The 21,087-nt window shown below is 46.4% G+C and overlaps 1 protein-coding gene across 1 annotated transcript in view; it reads left to right on the top strand.

The window, feature by feature from the left end:
- The window catches only part of LHFPL4 (lipoma HMGIC fusion partner-like 4), a 49,467-nt gene extending 29,563 nt beyond the window's left edge, over positions 1-19,904 (top strand). The window contains exons 2-3 of the mRNA XM_011952224.1: positions 15,813-16,049; positions 19,380-19,904. Of these exons, the coding sequence (XP_011807614.1) occupies positions 15,813-16,049; positions 19,380-19,480 (338 nt within the window). The 3' untranslated portion in view covers positions 19,481-19,904. The remainder of the gene's footprint in view (positions 1-15,812; positions 16,050-19,379) is intronic.
- The last annotated feature ends 1,183 nt before the right edge of the window (positions 19,905-21,087 follow it).

Genomic DNA, 21,087 nt, shown 5'->3' with positions numbered 1-21,087 from the left:
GCCCAGGCTGGAGTGCAGTGGCGGGATCTCGGCTCACTGCAAGCTCCGCCTCCCAAGTTCAGGCCATTCTCCTGCCTCAAACTCCCAAGTAGCTGGGACTATAGGTGCCCACTACCATGCCCGGCTAATTTTTTGTATTTTTAGTAGAGACGGGATTTCACTGTGTTGGCCAGGATGGTCTCAATCTCCTGACCTCATGATCCACCCTCCTCGGCCTCCCAAAATGCTGGGATTACAGGCGTGAGCTACCACGCCTGGCCTTTTTCTTTTTTTTTTTTTGAGACAGAATTCCTCTCCTGTTGCCCAGGTTGGAGTGCAATGGCACTATCTCAGCTCACTGTAGTCTCCACCTCCTGGGTTCAAACTATTGTCCTGCCTCAGTCTCCTGAGCAGCTGGGATTACAGGCACGTGCCACCATACCTGGTTGATTTTTGTGTTTTTTGATAGAAACAAGGTTTCATCATGTTGGCCAGGCTGGTCTTGAACTCCTGGCCTTAGGTGATCTGCCCACCTTGGCCTCCCAAAGTGCTGGGATTACAGGCATGAGCCACCACGCCCAGTCAAAAACTTTTGTTTTTGTTATGCATAATTGATCTAACAGATAACAGTTTGTTTAATTAGAGCAACAATGTTTTCACTTATACACACACACACACACACACATGCTTATTTATGCTTAAAGTGAATGAATGATACTAGTCATACATAGGATTATTCTGTTATTATAAAGTACTTGTTGGCCGGGCGTGGTGGCTCAAGCCACTGTCTGTAATCCCAGCACTTTGCGGGGCCGAGGCGGGCAGATCACAAGGTCAAGAGATTGAGACCATCCTGGCCAACATGGTGAAACCCTGTCTCTACTAAAATAATAATAATAATAATAAGGTACTTGTACTGCCTGTGAAGTGGTATGGTGTATTTGAAAATTGACTTGCATTAGTTGGAAATGTGTATTGCAAACTTTAGGACAATTACTTAAAAAAAATTTTAAGTATAACTGATTTTCTAAGAAAAGAGAGAAAAATGGAATCATTTAAAATGTTCAATTAAAACCACAAAAGACAGGAAAATAGTAGAAAATAAAAAAGAGATAGGGCAACAAATAGAAAATAGTAACAAATATGGTAGATGTTAATCCACCTGTATCAATAATCATTTTGAATATAATGGTCTAAATGCACCAATTAAAAGACAGAGATTATCAGGATGGATTTTTTAAAAGACTCAGTTATATGTTGTCTCTTAAGAAACCCGTTTAAATATAAAGATACATATTGATTAAAAGTAAATAAATGGAGAAAGATATACCATATTAATACTAATTAAAAAAAAAAAAAGTGGAGGCCAGGCACGGTGGCCTGAGGCGGGTCCTGAGCACACGAGGTCAGGACATCGAGACCATCCTGGCTAACACGGTGAAACCCTGTCTCTACTCAAAAAATACAAAAAAATTAGCCAGACGTGGTGGCGGGAGCCTGTGGTCCCAACTACTTGGGAGGCTGAGGCCGGAGAATGGTGTGAACCTGGGAGGCGGAGCTCGCAGTGAGCTGAGATCATGCCACTGCACTTTAGCCTGGGTGACGGGTGACAGAGTGAGACTCCATCTAAAAAAAAAAAAAAAAAGAAGTGGAAAAAAAAATTAGCCAAGCATGGTGGTGTATACCTGTAGTCCCAGCTACTCAGGAGGCTGAAGTGGGAGATCACTTGACCCCAGGAAGTCAAGGCTGCAGTGAGCTATGATCGTGCCACTGCACTCCAGCCTGGGCAACAGATCAAAACTGTCAAAAAAAAAGAAGAAGAAGAAGAAGAAGGACAAGGAAGTGTGAATGACTATATTAATTTAAGACAAAGCAAACTTAATGGCAAAGAAAGTTATCAAGGGTAAATAGAGTCACTACCAAATGATAAGACACAATGATCCTTAACATGCATGTGCCTAACAACAGAGCACCAAGATACATGAGGCAAACTAATAGAAATGCAAAGAGAAATAGATGCATCTACTCTTATAGTTGGAGACTTCAAGACCTCTGTATCAGAAATGGAAAAATCCAGGCAGAAAAATCAGTAAGGACATAGTTGAACTTAACAACACCATTAATTAAATGCATATAGTGGATATCTGTAAACTACTTCATTTGACAACAGCAGGATACACATTCTTCTCGAGTTCACATGGGACATTCACCAAGACAGATCACATTCTGGACCAAAAAACACACCTTAACAAATGTAAGAACCAGAAATTTTACAATATCTACTTTCAGAACACATTGGAGTTAAAATATAAATCAATAACAGAAAGATAGTTGGAAAATACCATAATACTTGGAGATTAAACAGCACACTTCTCAATAACACATGGATCAAATAAGAAATCTCAAGATAGAGGCCGGGCATGGCACACCCCTGTAATTTCAGCACTTTGAGAGGCCGAGGCAGGCGGATCAGGAGTTCAAGACAAGTCTGGCTAACATGGTGAAACCCCACCTCTACTAAAAATACAAAAATTAGCTGGGCGTGGTGGCACATGCCTATAATCCCAGCTACTCGGGAGGCTGAGACAGGAGAATTGCTTGAACTTGGGAAGCAGAGGTTGTAGCGAACCGAGATTGCACCACTGCACTCCAGCCTGGGTGACAGAGCAAGACTTCATCTCAAAACAAACAAACAAACCAAAAACAAAACAACAACAACAAAAAAAAAAAACTCAAGATAAAGTTTAAAATATTTTATTTATTTATTTAAATTAGTGATGGAGTCACACTATGTTGCCCAGGCTTGTGTCAAACTCCTAGGCTCAAGTGATCTTTCTGCCTCGGTCTCTCAAAGTGCAGGGGTTACAAGTGTGAGCCAGCTTATACTTAGGCTGAGGCGGAAGGATTCCTTGAGCTCAGGAATTGAGGCCAACCTGGGCACCATAGGGAGACCTCATCTATAAAGAAAAAAATTAGCCAGGCATCGTGTCCCATGCCTGTGGTCCCAACTGCTCAGAAGGATGAGGTGGAAGGATTGCTTGAGCCCAGGAGTCTGAAGCTGCAGTAAGCCATGATTGTGCCACTGCACTACAACCTGCTGATGAAGCAAGATTCTATCTCAAAAAAAAAGAGAAAGAACGAGAAAGAAGAGAAACAAAAGTTAGAGCATCAGTTGAACTGAAAACAAGAAATCAATAAATAAAATCGACAAAACCAAAAGTTACTTTTGTGAAAAGATCAACAAAAGCAATAGTCCTCTACCCAGGTTGAGAGAGGGGTTGAGAGAGAGAGAGAGAGAGAAACTCAAATTTGTAATATCAGAAATGAACAAAGAGGCCAGGTGCGGTGGCTCATGCCTGTAATTCCAGTACTTTGGGAGGCTGAGGCGAGTGGATCACCTAAGGTCGGGAGTTGGAGATCAGCCTGGCCAATATGGTGAAACCCCATCTCTACTAAAAATATAAAAATTAGGTTGGGCACAGTGGCTCACGCCTGTAATCCCAGCACTTTGGGAGGCTGAGGTGGGCGGATTGCCTGAGGTCAGGAGTTCAAGACCAGCCCGTGCAACATGGAGAAGCCCCATCTCCAGTAAAAATACAAAGATTTAGATGGGCAAGGTGGCATGCACCTGTGATCCCAGCTACTCAGGAGGCTGAGGAACAAGAATTGCTTGAACCCAAGAGGCAGAGGTTGTAGTGAGCTGACATTGTGCCACTGAACTCCAGCTTGGGCAACAGAGAAAGAGACTCTGTCTATAAATAAATAAATAAATAAACAAACAACAATTAGCCAATGTGGTGGTGCATGCCTGTAATCCCAGCTACTTGGGAGGCTGAGGTATGAGAATCACTTGAACCCAAGAGGTGGAGGTTGCAGTGAGCCATTGCACTCCAGCCTAGGTGACAGAGTGAGACTCTGTTTCAAAGAAAAAAAAAAAGGGGGGGAAATGAACAAATAAACATCACTACAGATCTTGTGGACATAAAAAAGATAATAAAGAAATGTTTTTTTAAACAACTCTATGAACACAAATTTGATAACCTAGATGAAATGGACCAATTCCTAGAAAGACAATCTGCCAAAACTCACACAAGAAGAAATAGGCAATATAAATAAACCTATATCTATTGAAGAAATTGAATTAGTAATCAATAACCTTCCAAAAGAGAAAGCACCAGACCCTGATGGGTTCACTGGGGAATTCTACCAAACATTAAAGGAAGAAATTACAAGAATTCTCTACATTCTCTTTCAGAAAATAGGTACTGAGAGAAAACTTCCTAACTCATTTTATGAGCCCAGCATTACACTAATACTATAACCAGAGAAAGACATTACAAGGGAAAAAACCTGTAGACCAATATCTCTCATGAACATAGATACAAAATCATCAACAAAATATTAGCAAGTCAAATCAATAATCTATAAAAAGAATAGTACACCTAGACCGATTGGTATTTATTCCAAGTATGCCAACCTGGTTTAGCATTAAAAAACAATTAATGTAATCCATCACATAAACAGGCTAAGGAAGCAAAATCACATGATTTTATCAGTAGTCACAGAAAAAAAGCATTTGTTGAAATTTAACACCTATTCACAATAAAAACTCTCAATGAACTAGGAATGGGGGAAACTTTCTCCAGTTGACAAAAAAACCTACAACAGACATTATATTTAATGGTAAGAAACTAGATGTTTTCCCACTAAGATCAGCAGGAAGGCAAGGGTATCCCCTCACCACTGCTTTTTGAAATCATGCTGGAAGTCCTTAATGCAATAAGACAAGAAAAGGAAATAAAAGGAATACAGATTGGGAAGGAAGAAGTAAAACTATCTTTGTTTGTAGATGATATAATCATCTATGTAGAAAATCCCAGAGAATCAACCAAAAGAAAAAAAAAAAAAACCCAACCTCTTATAGCAAGATTGCAGAATACAAGGTCAATATAGAAAAGTTAATCATTTTCCTATGTACCAGAAACGAACAAGTGGATTTTTTTTTTTCTTTTTTGAGACAGAGTCTAACTCTGTCACCTAGTCTGGAGTTCAGTGGCTCAATCATAGCTTACTGCAGCCTGGGCTCAACCAATCTTCCCACCGTAGCCTCCTGAGTAGCTGGGAACATGCCACCACACCCGGCTAAATTGTTTCATTTTTTGTACAGTCAGGGTCTCTCTCTGTTTCTCAGACTGGACAAAGTAGACAATATCATTCTAATTACCACCCCAAAAATGAAATATTTAGGTACAAATCTAATAAAATATGTACAATATTTATATGAGAAAAACTACCAAACTCTAATGAAAGAAATAGAAGAGCTAAAATAAAGGGAAATACATACCCATGTTCATGGGTAGGAAGACTCATTATTTTCAAGATACTGGTTCTTTCCAACATGATTTTAGATTCAATGCAATCTCAATCACAATCCTGGCAAGTTATCCTGTCCATATTAGCAAACTGATTTTAAAGTTTGTATGGAGAGGCAAAAGACCCAGAATAACCATATAATATTCAAGGAGAACAAAATCAGAGGACTGATATTACCCCCACTTCAAGACTTACTATAGGCCGGGCACAGTGGCTCAAGCCTGTAATCCCAGCACTTTGGGAGGCCTAGACGGGCGTATTACGAGGTCAGGAGATCGAGACCATCCTGGCTAACATGGTGAAACCCCGTCTCTACTAAAAAATACAAAAAATTAGTCGGGCATGGTGGTGGGCACCTGTAGTCCCAGCTACTCAGGAGGCTGAGGCAGGAGAATGGCGTGAACCCAGAAGCCGGAGCTTGCAGTGAGCTGAGATCCGGCCCCAGCACTCCAGCCTGGGTGACAGGGCGAGACTCCGTCTCAAAAAAAAAAAAAAAAGACTTACTATAAAGCTACAGTAACTAAGACAGTATGTGGCTGGGTGCAATGGCTCACGCCTGTAATCCCAGCACTTTGAGAGGCCGAAGTGGGTGGATCGCCTGAGGTCAAGAGTTCGAGACCAGCCTAGCCAACATGGTAAAACCTCTTCTCTACTAAAATTACAAAAATTAGCCAGGCTTGGTGGTGTGTGCCTGTAGTCTCAACTGCTCAGGAGACTGAAGCAGGAGAATTGCTTGAACCTGGGAGGTAGGGGTTGCAGTGAGTCTAGATCGCGCCACCATACTCTAATCTGGGCACCACTGTACTCTAGCCTGGGCAACAGAGCGAAACTCCACCATCTCAAGGGAAAAAAAAAACAGTGTGGTACTGGTGAAAGAACGGACAAATTGATTGATAGGACAGAATGGAGAGCCCAGAAACAGACCCACATAAATATAGTCAGCTGATCTTTGACAAAGGTTCAAAGGCAACGCAATGGAGAAGAGATAGTCTCTTCAACAAATGGTGCTGGAACAACTGAATATCCACATGCAAAATGATAATAATAATAATAATAATAATGTGGACATAGACCTTACATTCTTCAAAATGTTTCACAGACATAAATGTGAAATCTATGAAACTCATAGAAAATAATGTAGGGGAAAAAAAGCTAGATTACCTTGGGTTTGGCAATGACTTTTTAGATACAACCCTGAAGGCCCAATTCATGAAAGAAAATGTTGGTAAGCTGGACTTCATTTAAGTTAAAAAGTTCTGTTGTCAGAGACACAGTCTAGAGAATGAAAAGACAAGTCACATACTGGGAGAAAATCTTGCAAAAGACATATCGGCCGGGTGCCGTGGCTCACGCCTATAGTCCTTGCACTTTGGGAGGCTGAGGTGGGTGGATCACTTGAGGCCAGGAGTTTGAAACTAGCCTGGCCAACATGGCAAAACCCCATCTTTACTAAAAATACAAAACTTAGCCAGGCGTGGTGGCATGTGCCTGTAGTCCCAGCTACATGGGAGGCTGAGGCAGAGAACTGCTTGAACCCAGGAGGTGGAGGTTGCAGTGAGCCAAGATCTCCCCACTGCACTCCAGCCTGGGTGACAGAGGGAGACTCCCTCTAAAAAAAAAAAAAAAAAAAAAAAAAAAAAAAAAAGACATATCTGATAAAGGACTGTTATCTAAAATATACAAAGAACTCTTGAGGCTGGGTGCGGTGACTCATGCCTGTAATCCCAGCACTTTGGGAGGCCAAAGCGGTCACATCACCTGTGGTCAAGTTCGAGACCAGCCTGGCCAACATGGTGAAACCCTGTCTCTACTAAAAATACAGAAATTAGCCAGGTGTGGTGGAGCATGCCTGTAGTCCCAGTTACTTGGGAGGCTGAGGCAGGAGAATTGCTTGAACCCGGAAGGCAGAGGTTGCAGTGAGCTGAGATCACACCCCTGAACTCCAGCCTGGGCAACAGAGCAAGACTCCGTTTCAAAAAAATTTAAAAAGAACTCTTAAAACTCAAAAATGAGAAAAGAAACAACCTGATTAAAAATTGGGCAAAAGACCTTAACAGACACCCCAAGGAAGATATACAGATGGCATGTTAGCATATGAGAAGATATTCCACACCATATGCATCTGGGAAATACAATTTCAAACAACAATGAGATAGCACTACATACTTATTAGAATGGCCAACATCCAGAACACTGACACCAAATGCTGGTAGGATGTGGAACAAGAGAAACTCTCATTCCTTGCTAGTGGGAATGCAAAATGGTATAGTCATTTGGAAGGCAGGTTGGCAGTTTCTTCTAAAAATACTTACTCTTACCATATGACCCAGCAATCATACACCTTGGTATTTACCCAAAGGAGTAAAAAACTCATGTCTACACAAAAACCTCCACATAGATATTTACATTAGCTTTATTCATAATTGCCAAAATTTGGAAGCAACCAAGATATTCTTCAGTAGGTGAATGTATAAATAAACTATGGTACATCCAGAATATAGAATATTATTGAGCACTAAAAAGAAATGAACTATGAAGCCATGAGGAGATATGGAGGAACCTTAAATGCATATTACTAAGTGAGAGTCCCAGTCTGAAAAGCCTACATACTGTATGATTACAATTACATGACATTCTGGAAAAAGGCAAAAGTATGGAGGTACTGAAACAATCAGTGTGGTTGCCCAGGGTTGGGAGGAGGAAGGGATGAATAAGCAGAGCACAGAGGATTTTTTTAGGGAATGAAAATACCCTGTATGATATACTACAATGATACGTAAACGTCATTACACATTTGTCAAAACTCATAGAACGTACAACACCAGGAGTAATCCTTAATGTGAACTATGATCTTTGGGTGATAATGTGTCAACGTTGGCTCATCCGTTGTAACAAATATGCCACGCTGGTGGGGGATGTCGATAGTGAGGAAGGCCGTGCATGTGTAGGGTCAGGGACTGAATGGGAAATCTTTGAATATGCTACTCAATTTTGCTGTGAACCTAAAAATACTCTTAAAAAAAGGCTATTTAAAAATTGATCAGATTATACTATACACAGTATTCTGTACCTTGACTGCCTTTATTTTTTAATCTTTTGTGGAGACAAGAGTCTTGCTATGCTGGTCTTGAACTTCTGGGCTCAAGTGCTCCTTCCACCTCAGCCTCCCAAAGTACTGGGATTACAGGCATGAGCCACCGCTACTGACCTTCTTTTTATTTACTAATATATCTTAGAAGATTTTCCATGACAACATATACAGTTGTACCCCATTCAATCGATTAATACTATGCCATGGCATAGATACCACCATAAGTTATATAGCCAGATGCCTCTTAGTAGACATGTTTTTGGTCCCTTGTTATAGATGGTGGTGCAGTGAACACCCTTGTGTTCATCCTTTGTATACAGTCAAGGGCATAGCCATAGGATACAGTTAAGTCAAGGGGTAAGTACATTTACAAGAGTGCACGTGTCACCCTCACACCCCAAAACCAGTGGAGATGTCCTCCCATTACAGTCGTTGATGGTGACCACTCAGTCTACCTTGTGGCCTTGAGAAGCAGGTATCACCAAGAGGTGACGGGACTTGCCCAATGACACACAGTTAAATGATTTTTCCCAATAAATACACATGATACGAAATTCAAAAAGAACACAACATTATGCCAGTTAGGACTAGGTTTGACTGCATGTGAAATGAAAAACCAAAATAATTGCAATTTAATAACCCAAGGCTGGGTGCAGTGATTCACATCTGTAATCCCGGCATTTTGGGAGTCCAAGGTGGAAGGATCATTTGAGGCTGGGAGTTCGAGACCAGCCTGGGCAACATAGCAAGACCCTGTCTCTACCAAAAAAATGTTTAAATAGCTGGGCATGGTGGGAAATGCCTGTGGTCCCAGCTACTTGTGAGGCTGAGGTGGGAGGATCACCTGAGCTCAGGAGTTCAAGGGTGCAGTGAGCCATGATCCCACCACTGCACTCCAGCCTTGGTGACAGAGCAAGACCCTGTCCCTAAAATAAAATAAAATAAAATAAAATAAAAAATACCCAAGGTTATATCTTATATAAAACAAATGCCCTAGAGTGAGGCATTCCAGAGCTGGTATGGTAGCCCCTGAAGTCATTAGCAACTTTCTGCTTTCTGCTCACCACTCCTGGGGTATGGCCCCTATCTTTATTGTCAGAATGCCTGCTAGATTCCTGATCATCACATCTGCATTCCAGGCAGCTGAATGGAGAGATGGATGAAGAAAAATGGGACAAAGAGTATCCGGTAGCATCCTTATAAATTTGTTTATATAAAGTTGTTTCCTTAATGCCACAAAACATATCTACGTGTATTTTGCTTAGTTATATGGTCACATCTAGCTGAAAGGGAGGTTGGAAAATGCAGTGTTTATTCTCCACAGTCAAGGTCTTAGCTAAAAATTGAGGGTTCTAAATACTAAGGAAGAAGGGATGAATAGAAATTGTAGCAAGCTATTTGTTTCTGTCATGGTTAAATTGCAAAAAAATAAACTTACCTCCTTCCTGAGGCAGCCATTGTTAACATTTTTTGAATATCTAGAAAAAGCCCTTTGTTCAGGACTTTTTTCCCATTCTGCCAAGAGTCACCATGACCTGCTCACACTCCACCCTTACCAAATAGCTGCGTCACTTCTCATCTCTCATTTGATTCTCACAGAAGCTCTATGAAATGGGTTGGGCAAGTGCCATGATCCTCATTCCATAGGGGAAGAAACTGAGGCCCAGAGGGGGAAACTGACTGCCTAAAATCGCCAAGTAAAGGATGGAGCTGAGCCTCCTGTGGAGGCAGGACAAAGCGGAGTGTGTTTCTCAAACACAGGACACATGCAAGATGCCATTGGGCAGTCAGTGGCAAGCACATGGTTCCATTTCCAATTTCTTCCATAACTTTAAGGAGAAAGTTTCATTTTGGTGCTAATGCGTCTTTAACTCCTCTCACACTTACTAATAGGTCTTTTAAACAAAGAGAAATTGGCCCTCAGGCTTAGAGCGCTCAGCAGGCAAAAGTATCTAGCTAGATTCTAAGAACATTGTTTTGATTTCATTACACCTATATTTACAGTGTTTTTCTATTTATGGCAAATGATCCTGGTTTCCTTTTCTTTGAAAGTAATTTCAATTTACTTTTTAAGTAAATGCATCTAAGTTAAAAAGTGAGTTTATTCAAAGAAAAACATGCAGTAAGGAACTATCTGTGCTTGAATACAGATTCCCCCATTCACCAGCCATGTGACACTTGGTGTCACTTACCAGCTATGTGACACTTGGATAAGACACTTGGTGCCTCTGAGCCTCAGTTACCTCATACGTATAATGAGGGTGGTATTTTTTCCCACCTCAGGGATTTTTTTTTTTTTTTTTTTGAGACAGAGTCTTGCTCTGTCGCCCAGGCTGGAGTGCAGTAGTGCGATCTTGGCTCACTGCAAGCTCCATCTCCCGGGTTCACGGCATTCTCCTTCCTCAGCCTCCCGAGTAGCTGGGACTACAGGTGTCCACCACCATGCCTGGCTATTTTTTTTGTATTTTTAGTAGAGACGGGGTTTCACCGTGTTAGCCAGGATGGTCTCGATCTCCTGACCTCGTGATCCGCCCACCTTGGCCTCCCAAAGTGCTGGAATTACAGGAGTGAGCCACCACGTCTGACCGAATTTTTAAAATTAATAATAGGATTAAATGAGATAATGAATGCCAAGAGCTTAGCACCCTGGCACATAGTTAAGCACTCAACACTTTATTTATTTATTTTTGAGAGGGAGTCTTGCTCTTTCACCCAGGCTGGAGTGCAGTGGTGCAATCTTGGCTCACTGCAACCTCTGCCTCCTGGATTCAAGCAATTCTCCTGCCTCAGTCTCCTGAGTAGCTGGGATTACAGGCATGCGCCACCACACCCAGCTAATTTTTGTATTTTTAGTAGAGATGGGGTTTCACCATGTTGACCAGGCTGGTCTCGAACTCCTGACCTCAGGTGATCTACCCGCCTTGGCCTCCCAGAATGCTGGGATTACAGGTATGAGCTATCGCGCCCGGTCACTCAACACTATTTTTAACAATATTATCACAATATTATAAATATGAATATTGTTCATCTTAATTTTGTCATAACACCTCCTGGCTGCTCGGAGCAGAGAAAGTCAGTAGGACTGTGGGGTAGGTAGCTAGACAGAGATACCCCATCCTAGAGCCTCTGCCCTACACCAGTGGTTTTCAGCCAGGGATAATCCCCTACACTTTTTTTTTAAAAAAAACTGTGTCTCACTCTGTTACCTAGGCTGTAGTGCAGTGGTGCAATCTTGGCTCACTGCAGCCTTGATCTTCCGGCTCCCACCTCAGCCTCCTGAGGATTTGGGACTACAAGTGCATGCCGCCATGCCCAGCTAAGTTTTGTATTTTTTTGTAGATACAGGTTTTCACCATGTTGCCCCAAAGTGCTGGACTACAGGCATGAGCCACCCATGCCCAACTGACATTTTTTAATCAGTATGACTGGGGTTGGTGGTACCCCTGGCATCTGGTGGGTAGAGGCCAGGGACGAAGCTAAGCATCCCACAATGCGTTGGTTGGCCCCTACTGTGAAGAATCATCTAGCTTGAATGTCAGAAGTATTGAGGCTGAGAAACCTGTGCCATCCTACACCCGTGTATGTGCCTAGCAGCAGCTGGCTCTTCAGCCAGCTCATTATTCCAAAAGAGACTTGAGCTTGGAATCCAAAAGCCTCGGCCTCAGTTTCCTCATCTAGCAAATGGGAATGCTGAACCCTGCCTTATCTGCAGTCATGCTATCTCCTGATGGTTGGCCCTCTTGGGCACTTCCCAGGCCTAGGCTATCTCTACTGGTCCCTTTCTATCTTTCTCCCAGGTGCAAGGAAACCCATCTAATTGGCTTTTCATTTGTTTGACTTCTGATATTCCCATTCCCAGAGTGGCCTCTGGGGCCCCACAGTCACCATCTGAAACCCTGCACTGTGAGTGCCCCAGCCATCTCTGAGTAGCCCTGTTATTGTGGGTGGCAGCTGCTAGTCTTTTTCCTTTGAAGCACACCTTGACATGTGTAACTTTTCTATTTGCGTGTTGACTTGTTGGCTGTATTCCTCCCCACACGCCTCCGCCCTGAAGACAGACACCAAGCCTGCTGTCCCCGGCACACTGCACAGTGCCTGGCACATAGTGGGCATGCAGGAATGTGTTTGTGGGATCTATGAGGCGAGGGGCAAAAAGAGAGGATAAGATGAGGGGATCGATATAGAGAATGGAGAAAAGGGAGAAAAGAAATAGAGAGGAGGAGGAAGTTCAATGAATGTTAAAGCTGAGAGATCTAAATAAAGGGGAAAGCGGGCGGGGCGGGGGTCCAGACTGAGACTTGAGCTCAAGGTAGACAAGCCAGAGAGAGAGAGAGAGAAAGGGATGCGAAGAAAGATGAAAAGGGCGGGGAAGAGAAAGGAATGGAGACACAGAACGAAAGAGAGAGACAGAGGCAGAAAGAAGGTGCAGGCGGAAAGCAAAAGGAAGAAAACCTTCCCGAGGCCTCAGTGCTCAGGTTGCGGAGGGGAGGAAGACCACCCGCAGGAGCCTGCACAGCGTGGCTGGGAGCGCCAGGATGCAGATGCGGTTTCCATGGAGACGAGGATGCTCCCTGCGGGACTCGCGCCTCTGGCACCTTGGGAGTGGACGGTCAGAGAGGAGGCGAAGGGACGGTGTGGGTTTGCCACCTCTTCTGGCTCTTTCCCACTCCTGCCTCTTGCTGGAGATTTAGAGCCCGGAAATAGGGAGGCAGGAGCGCACCAGCCTGGGAAAGGGCCCTGGGGACTCCGAGGGCGGGGGAAGGACTGGGGCTGAGACCACTCCTCGCCCTGCCCCATTCCCTTCCTTGGTGTTTGACCCTCCTTTCCTTTCAGATAGGGTCCTGGAGGGTCTGGCAAAGTGCAGCGCTATGTGGAGAGATGATGACCAGGCCTTCTCCACAGGCCCCTCTTCCTCCTCCTGCCCTGTTAATGCTGGAGCACCAGGGCTCAGTCCTAAGCCTTCTGTTCGGTTTCCACCATGTCCAGTCCTCGGGATTTAAGTACCTACAAGTGCCCACAGTTCCCAAATTTGCATGTCCAGCCCTGGCTTTCTCCTGAACTCTGGCCTGTTCAAAGTTGCTAGTTGGTTAACTCATCCAGCTTGTTCCCACCACAGGGCTTTGCTTTTGCCATTCCCCTTGGCTGGAACTCTTTTCCCAGCCCTTAGGTGGTGAGTTCCACTGGACTGGATAATTGGTTTGGAGGAGGAGCATTGGTGGGGGGAGGAGCCCTGCTGCAGTGCCTGTTGGACCACAGTATTGTGGGGGGAGCCTGCATCTGGAAGAGGAGCACGTGTTGGGAGAGGGGGAGGATTGGCTGGAATCTGGCAGGGCCACGATGGGGAGGAGGGCCCACTCCGTTGGAAGCCAGAAGAGGCTGGAGCCTGGGAGCATTCCCTCCACAGCAGACGTGGGAGGGAGCTGGCACAGCCAAGGGCCCCTTCCCACCCTGGGGACTATATGGGCCAGGTGGACAGTGGGCAGAGCTGACCATTACCCCCACTTTGCATCGCTGTCATCTAAAACCCAGGCTAAGCATTCCGCGGGCCTAGTGCAGGCTCAAGGTCCCCACGGTTCCAAACAGAGCTCTATGGAACCTTTGGGTCTCAGACACAGTAACCCAAATGCTGGCAGGACTGGCAGTACGAGGGCCCCATCAAGCCGGTGACACAAAGCTGGTGGAGGGGAAGACCCCATCTCCACAGTGGCCTGCTGAATCCAGGGGTTCTGACTGCCCTGTGACGCAGTAGGTGCCACTCTCCAAGCCAGTCAGTGTTACCAGAGGAACGCAGTGTGCTCATTAGCTCAGGCGTGGGTCTCATCCACTAGGCTAAGTGCTGGCCAAGGGCCCACCCGGGCTGGGACTGGGACAGGTGGGTTGCTAAATCCAAAGCAGGTGGATGCTAGCTAAATCCAAAGCAGGTGGATGCCAAGGCCCTTCTGAACCTGCCCCTTCTCTTCCTCTTTGCCTTTGTCCCCCTCACCTGAAACCAACTCTCCACATTACTTTCTTATTTGTGTAATTATTACTTTGGGCATCATGTTTTGATAACAGCCAAGATTTAACCAGAACTTACCGTGCCAGGTACTTTACATTTTGCTGCCTTTCATAATCTTTACAACCATATGAGGATGCCATCATTATTCCCATTATACATATGAGGAAACTGAGGCTTAAAGGTGAAGGAACTTGCTCAGTGTGGCACATCTAGAAAATAGCTGAGCCAGGATTTGAGACCCAGCCTTTTTAATCGCTTTGCTATTACATACCTCTCCCCACACTACGTTGCAAGCTCCATGAAGCTAAAATCCAAGTCTCCCTACCCCCTAGGCCTGATCTAGTGCCTGGCATATGGCAGGCCCTGGATAAATGCTACCTGAGTGCCTGGCACTGTGCTAAGTGTCTTACACGCATTACTTCATTTAATCCTCCTAATCACCCTGTGAGGTAAGTACAATGGTATTGACTGAAACAGGCCTGTTCAGGTTCAGCGGCATCCCCCAAGGTCATACAGCCAAATTAGGGGAAGAACTAGGCTAAGTTCTATCATTGGCACTTCATAGTCTGTGCTCTTACCAAAGTGCTCAACTGCGTGAATGAAAGTGTATTCCAGCATCGTGAATAAAAGGAAAATGGTGCCCGATAAACATTTGATGAGTGAAGGACAAGAATTTTAAAAATAACAATGAGGGTGGGCATGGTGGCTCACTCCTATAATCCCAACACGTTGGGAGGCTGAGGTGGCAGATCACTTGAGGTCAGGAGTTCGAGACCAGACTGGCCAACATGGTGAAACCTCATCTCTACTAAAAATATAAAAATGAGCCGGGCATGGTGGGAGGCACCTGTAGTCTCAGCTACTCAGGAGGCTGAGGCAGAATTGCTTGAGCTGGGAGGTGGAGGTTACAGTAAGCAGAGATCACACCATTGCACTCCAGCCTGGGCGACAGAGCGAGACTCTGCCTCAAAAAATAAATAAATAAGTAAATAAATAAATAAATAAATAAATAATAATGAGGATGGGAGAGATGGGAGAGGGAGTTGGTCCCAATGCTAGAGGAAGTTGAAGGAGGTGGCTGTGGGTGGCTATGTTCTCATATTCCCAGAAGGCTTCCTGGAGGAGTTGATCTGATGGGGAAGGGAGAGGGTGTTGCAGGTTCCAGAAAGTTTCTGCTACCCGTCCTAGACCTCTTTCTCCCTCTCTTTTCCCTGCCCCCGCCCTCTCTCCCTCTGTGGAAGTGGGTAACAAGCACGTGGTTGGATTGACTTGCCCGCAATAGGGTGGGGCCCAGACTGCGGACACTAGGGAGTAATGATCTTTTCTCTTCCTTCCTGACCGTGGTGGTGGGCCCGGTGCTCTGCCCCTCAGCTCTGTGCCTCGTCCTGGGCTGCATGATCTTTCCTGACGGCTGGGACGCCGAAACCATCCGGGACATGTGCGGGGCCAAGACAGGGAAGTACTCCCTGGGGGACTGTTCAGTGCGCTGGGCATACATCCTGGCCATCATCGGCATCCTCAACGCCCTCATCCTCTCCTTCCTCGCCTTTGTGCTGGGCAACCGGCAAACAGACCTGCTGCAAGAGGAGCTCAAGCCAGAGAACAAAGGCGAGTGTGCTGTGGGCTGGGGGGCAGTGGCGGGAGCCAGGCCTGCTCCTGGGAGGCAGGATAATTTCAAATAAAAGGAGTAAAAGGGTTGGTTGCATGAATTGGAAACCCTGGCTGGGCGTGGTGGCTCACACCTGTAATCCCAGCACTTCGGGAAACCAAGGCAGGTAGATCGCTTGAGCCCAGGAGTTCAAGAGCAGCCTGGTCAACATGGTGAAATCCCCTCCCTAAAAAAATACAAAAACTAGCTGGGTGTGGCACCTGTGGTCCCAGCTACTCAGGAGGCTGAGGTGGGAGGATGACCTGAGCCTGGGAAGGTTGAGGCTGCAGTGAGCTGTGATTGTGCCACTGCACTCCAGCCTAGATGACAGAGAGAGAGGCTATCTCGGAAAAAAAAAACAAGAAAAGAAAGAAAGAAAAGAAAAAAGAAACCCGACGGACAGTACAACCACCTTTAAAATGATTCCATATTCTCCCTCAGATCTGATCATTTGCCTATGACCCAGCAGACCCACCTCGGGTACAAACCCATGAGAAGCATGCAAGGGCGCTGGTGGCTGCAGCTTCACTGTAGCAAACAACTATAAACAGTCGAATGGCCATGGACAGGAGGCTGGATAAATACATGTGGCATGTTCACATCACAGAGCAGCTCACAGCTGTGAAAATGTCACACTTCAGTTATATGTACCACCGTGGACGTATCTCAGCAATATAATATTGAGAGAGGGGAAATAAAAACAAGTTTCAGAAGATGACAGAGTGATATATTTATTGAGCTTGAAACTAAGCAAAACTAAGCAATGTATTGTTTAAACACACATGTATTTGTGGCAGTATTTTTTTTTTATTTTGAGACGAAGTCTCACTCTGTCACCCAGGCTGGAGTGCAGTGGCACGATCTCAGCTCACTGCAAGCTCTGCCTCCCAGGTTCACGCCAGTCTCCTGCCTCAGCCTCCAGACTAGCTGGGACTACAGGCACCCGCCACCATGCCCGGCTAATTTTTTGTATTTTTAGTAGAGATGGGGTTTCATCGTGTTAGCCAGGATTGATCTGCCCGCCTCAGCCTCGGAAAGTGCTGGGATTACAGGAGTGAGCCACCGCACCCGGCTGTGGCAGTATTTTTCTTAAAAAAGCAAAGAAATAATAAATATGAAAGGTAGGATGACGGTCATCTGTGGTTATGATGGAAGGGGAGGAAGTCAAGTATATGAGATGGAACATGGAGGTATATGCAAATTACGGGTGGAGTTAGAATCCTTTTTTCTTTTTTTTTGTCTTGAGACAGAGTCTTGGGCTCGCTATAACCTCCAGCTCCCGGGTTCAAGTGATCCTCGTGCCTCAGCCTCTTGCTCTTGAGTACCTGGGATTACAGGCATGTGCCACCATACCTGGCTAACTGTTGTATTTTTAGTAGAGACGGGGTTTCACCATGTTGGCCAGGCTGGTCTCGAACTCCTGGCCTCAAGTGATCTGCTTGCCTCAGCCTCCCAAACTGTTGAGATTATAGGCATGAGCCACCACACCCGGCTTAGTTATAGTTAGTGAATCGTGAGCTCATCAGTGCTTACTATTGTATTTTTTTTTAAGAGATTGGGGGAGGGGGGGTCTTACTCTGTTGCTCAGGCTGGAGTGCAGTGGTGTAATCATAGTTCACTGCAGCCTCAAACTCCTGGGCTTAAGCGATTCTCCTGCCTCAGCCTCCTGAGTGGCTGGGACTACAGGCATGCGCCATCACGCCTGACTAATTTTTGTATTTTTTGTAGAGACGAGGTTTCCCCATGTTGCCCAGGCTGGTCTTGAACTCCTGGCTTCAAGCAATCCTTCCGCCTTGGCCTCCCAAAGTGCTGAGATTACAGGTGTGAGCCACCTTACCTGGCACATTGTATGCTTTATAATTGGTGTATGGCATATAAACTTTCATATACATCAAATGGCATTAAAATACAATAAAGAAAAAAGGCCATGTTCAGAGAACTCCAGAGCTCCAGTAACTTGCCCAAAGTCACTTAAGTGGTGAAGGCAGAATCTGAAACCAAGTCCAAGTCCAAAGCCCAAGCTCTTCCCCCCGTCATGCTGCCTGTCTCAACCTGGTGAGGCCAGAGATTTCCTGCATGGCTTTGGGAGCTCTCCTGGGAAGCTGATCTGCTAACCTGTACTCAGAGGCAGGTTCTAAATAACTGATGCAATCCCTCAGACCCCGGGATTTCTGTGGTCTTGGTGTGAAGTCAAGGCCTGCCCTCTGGCGGCAGCTTCTAGAAGTGCAAGACTAAAACAGATCTGGCCTTTCTCAAGAAGGGGTGTGAGGATGTGACTGATGTGAAGTGGGCCCCCACAGTGTCCCTCTCCTCCCTTCCCAAAGCCCCTTAACAACTCAGTGTTAAACATCGATGTAAAGGAGCCCCAGTTTTCCTCCCTTCAGTGTCCAGGGAACCTCCGTCCCTCACTGGGAGTTCAAGATGAGTGAGCCTCCCACTTCAGTTTTAACCCAAAGACCTCCGAGCCAAGAGCCATGGCGCGCACCTGTGGTCCCAGCTACAGGCTGAGGCAGGAGGATCGCTTGAGCCCACAAGTTCAAGCCCAGCCTGGGCGATGTAACAAAACCCAGTTTCTATTAAAAGGAAATATTTACTTTTTTTTTTTTTTTTTTTTTTTTTGAAAAGAAGACCTCTGGAACCAAAGAAAAAATAAATAAATAAATTGCTTCCATTTCCAGCATATTCTATGACCAAACACTGCCAAGTCCTTGGCTGTCATTATTTGTCTCTTTTTGACCCTTCGGAGTTACCCTGTGAGGTAGGCTATGATCCTTATTTTGCAGATGAGAAAACTGGGGCTCAGAAAGATTAAATGGCTTGCTCAAGGCCATCCTGCTGGTCAGGTGAGGCTGGGATTTCAGCCCTTGTGCAGTTGGCCCTCTGACCTTTTTAAGTTTGTTTGTTTTTGAGATGGAGTTTCACACTTTTTGCCCAAGCTGGAGTGCAGTGGTGCAATTTTGGCTCACTGCAATCTCTGCCTCCTGGGTTCAAGCAATTCTCCTGCCTCAGCCTCCTTAGTAGCTGGAATTACAGGCATGCGCCACCATGCCAGGCTAATTTTTTAATTTTTGGTAGAGACAGGGTTTTGCCATGTTGATCAGGCTGGTCTTGAACTCCTGACCTCAAGTGATCCACCTGCCTCAGCCTCCCAAAGTGCTGGGATTACAAGGCGTGAACCACTGCGCCCGGCCCCTCTGCTCACTTTTGCCCTGGGGAATGTGTAAGGAAAGCCCGAATGCCCAGGCAGCCTCTGATTTCTCTAATTCTCTCTCTCTCTCTCTCTCTCTTAGATTTTGTGGGCTCTACAGTAAGCTCCGTGTTGCGGCCCGGGGGTGATGTCTCCGGATGGGGAGTCCTTCCCTGCCCCGTGGCTCACTCACAGGGACCCTGAAAGGCCAGGATCACAGCCCAGGAATTGGCCTGACCTCAGCTTGTCCTGCCTCCTGCCCTCTCATCACTCCATTCAAGCTCTGAGGGAAGACCCTGATCTCAGACTCACTTCTCACTGACTACCCTGCGAGCTCCAGGCTTTGAGGAGAGGACAGCCTGGATGTGGCCTGGGGAAGAGGAGAGGCCCTCCAGACCTTGGGAGGGTCTAATTCTTGCTCCTCCCTAAATTTGACCTAAGGGAGCCTGCATCTACCCAGGCCTTTGGGCTTCTCCTCTCTTCTCTAGACTGGCCTGGAGGTCCCTGCAGATCCCCAGGGAGAGCAGAGCTATAGTTCCAGCTCCCCAGGCCCCCTCAGTCTGGAGGGCTGCCGCCTGGCATATCCACACCTCTTCTGGTCCCTGCCTCCTCAAGAAATTTATTCTAGATACTGCCCCAGGGTGGGCTGGACTCTTTCCTACTTTTTTTTTTTTTTGGCTGATGTTGGTTCCACCACATCTGCCACAAAGCTCCAGGTGCCACCAGTCTCCCCTGGGACCTCCTCTGCCCCATTCCAGCCTGCTCCCAGCTCACGCAGAGGGAGAGCTGCACCGAGGGACCGCACAGGGCCTTGCTGTCAGCTGTAGACCGGTTCCCTGACCAGCCCAGAGTCAGAAAAGACCTTCAGGCTCTGGAAGCAGCTGGAGGGGGCAAGTGGCCTCCGCAGTTGGAACTTAGAAGCTGCTCAGCCCGGGCTGGCCTTGCCTCCTCTTCCTTTCTGCTGGAACATCTCACCGACGACTGAGCCCTTGACCTTGGCCTGTTTTGCCCAGGCCTCTTCTCTGCTGGGATGTCTCACCAATGACTGGACCCTTGACCCTGGCCTGTTTTGTACAGCACAGACTTCTTGGCCCTGTTGTCAGGGTTGGGGGGTATGGAGGGGACCCCAGAGGTGGGGAGTTGGGGGATGCATTACCCCTTCTGCCCCTTTTCATGCCCTCCACACCCCAGGCATCTACCAAGGGCAGAGACTGTCTTGTCTCTTTGATACTTTTCTGCATAACTTGAACTTGCAGGTCATCTCTGAACAGGGTACCCCTGTCCCCTCTCCTAGGCCTCGTTACCCTGTCCCAGCCTCTTTGTCCTCCTGGCCCACCTCTCGCCTTGCGATATGCCCAGGGTCTGCACCTATGGGCAGTGCTTGGAGCCGAGGCACGAGTGTATGTGTATGTGAGTGAAATGTGTGCGCGTGTGTGTGCGTGTGTGTAAGAGTGTGTGTATGTTGGGGGGCAGGTGAGAAGTTTCTCCCGCCTCCTCCCACTGTGGGAACGACTCCCTTCCCCTTGGCAGGGAGCAGGTGAGGGAGACTCCTGGTATGTTTTGAACACCCCTCATTCCCCTATGGGTCTGGCGGCAGAGCCATCTCCCCCGGGGGGGCCTCCCTGCCCTGGGGCTTGGAGAGCTCCCCTCAGCACTGGTTGCTGGTGCAGACCAGCTTCCTCCAGCACCCCCTCCTCGCAGCCTGGACCCGCAGGGAAGGGGCAGCACCCTGCAGGATGCTGGGGGAAGCCGCCTTGGACCTCGGAGGAGGGGAGAGGGTCGCTTGAGCGCCATGTGTTTGCCAACCTTGT

This window comes from Colobus angolensis, unplaced genomic scaffold (genome assembly GCF_000951035.1).
Source record: "Colobus angolensis palliatus isolate OR3802 unplaced genomic scaffold, Cang.pa_1.0 Scaffold34, whole genome shotgun sequence".
Taxonomy (NCBI): domain Eukaryota; kingdom Metazoa; phylum Chordata; class Mammalia; order Primates; family Cercopithecidae; genus Colobus; species Colobus angolensis.
This window is presented reverse-complemented; position numbering and strand designations above follow the sequence as displayed.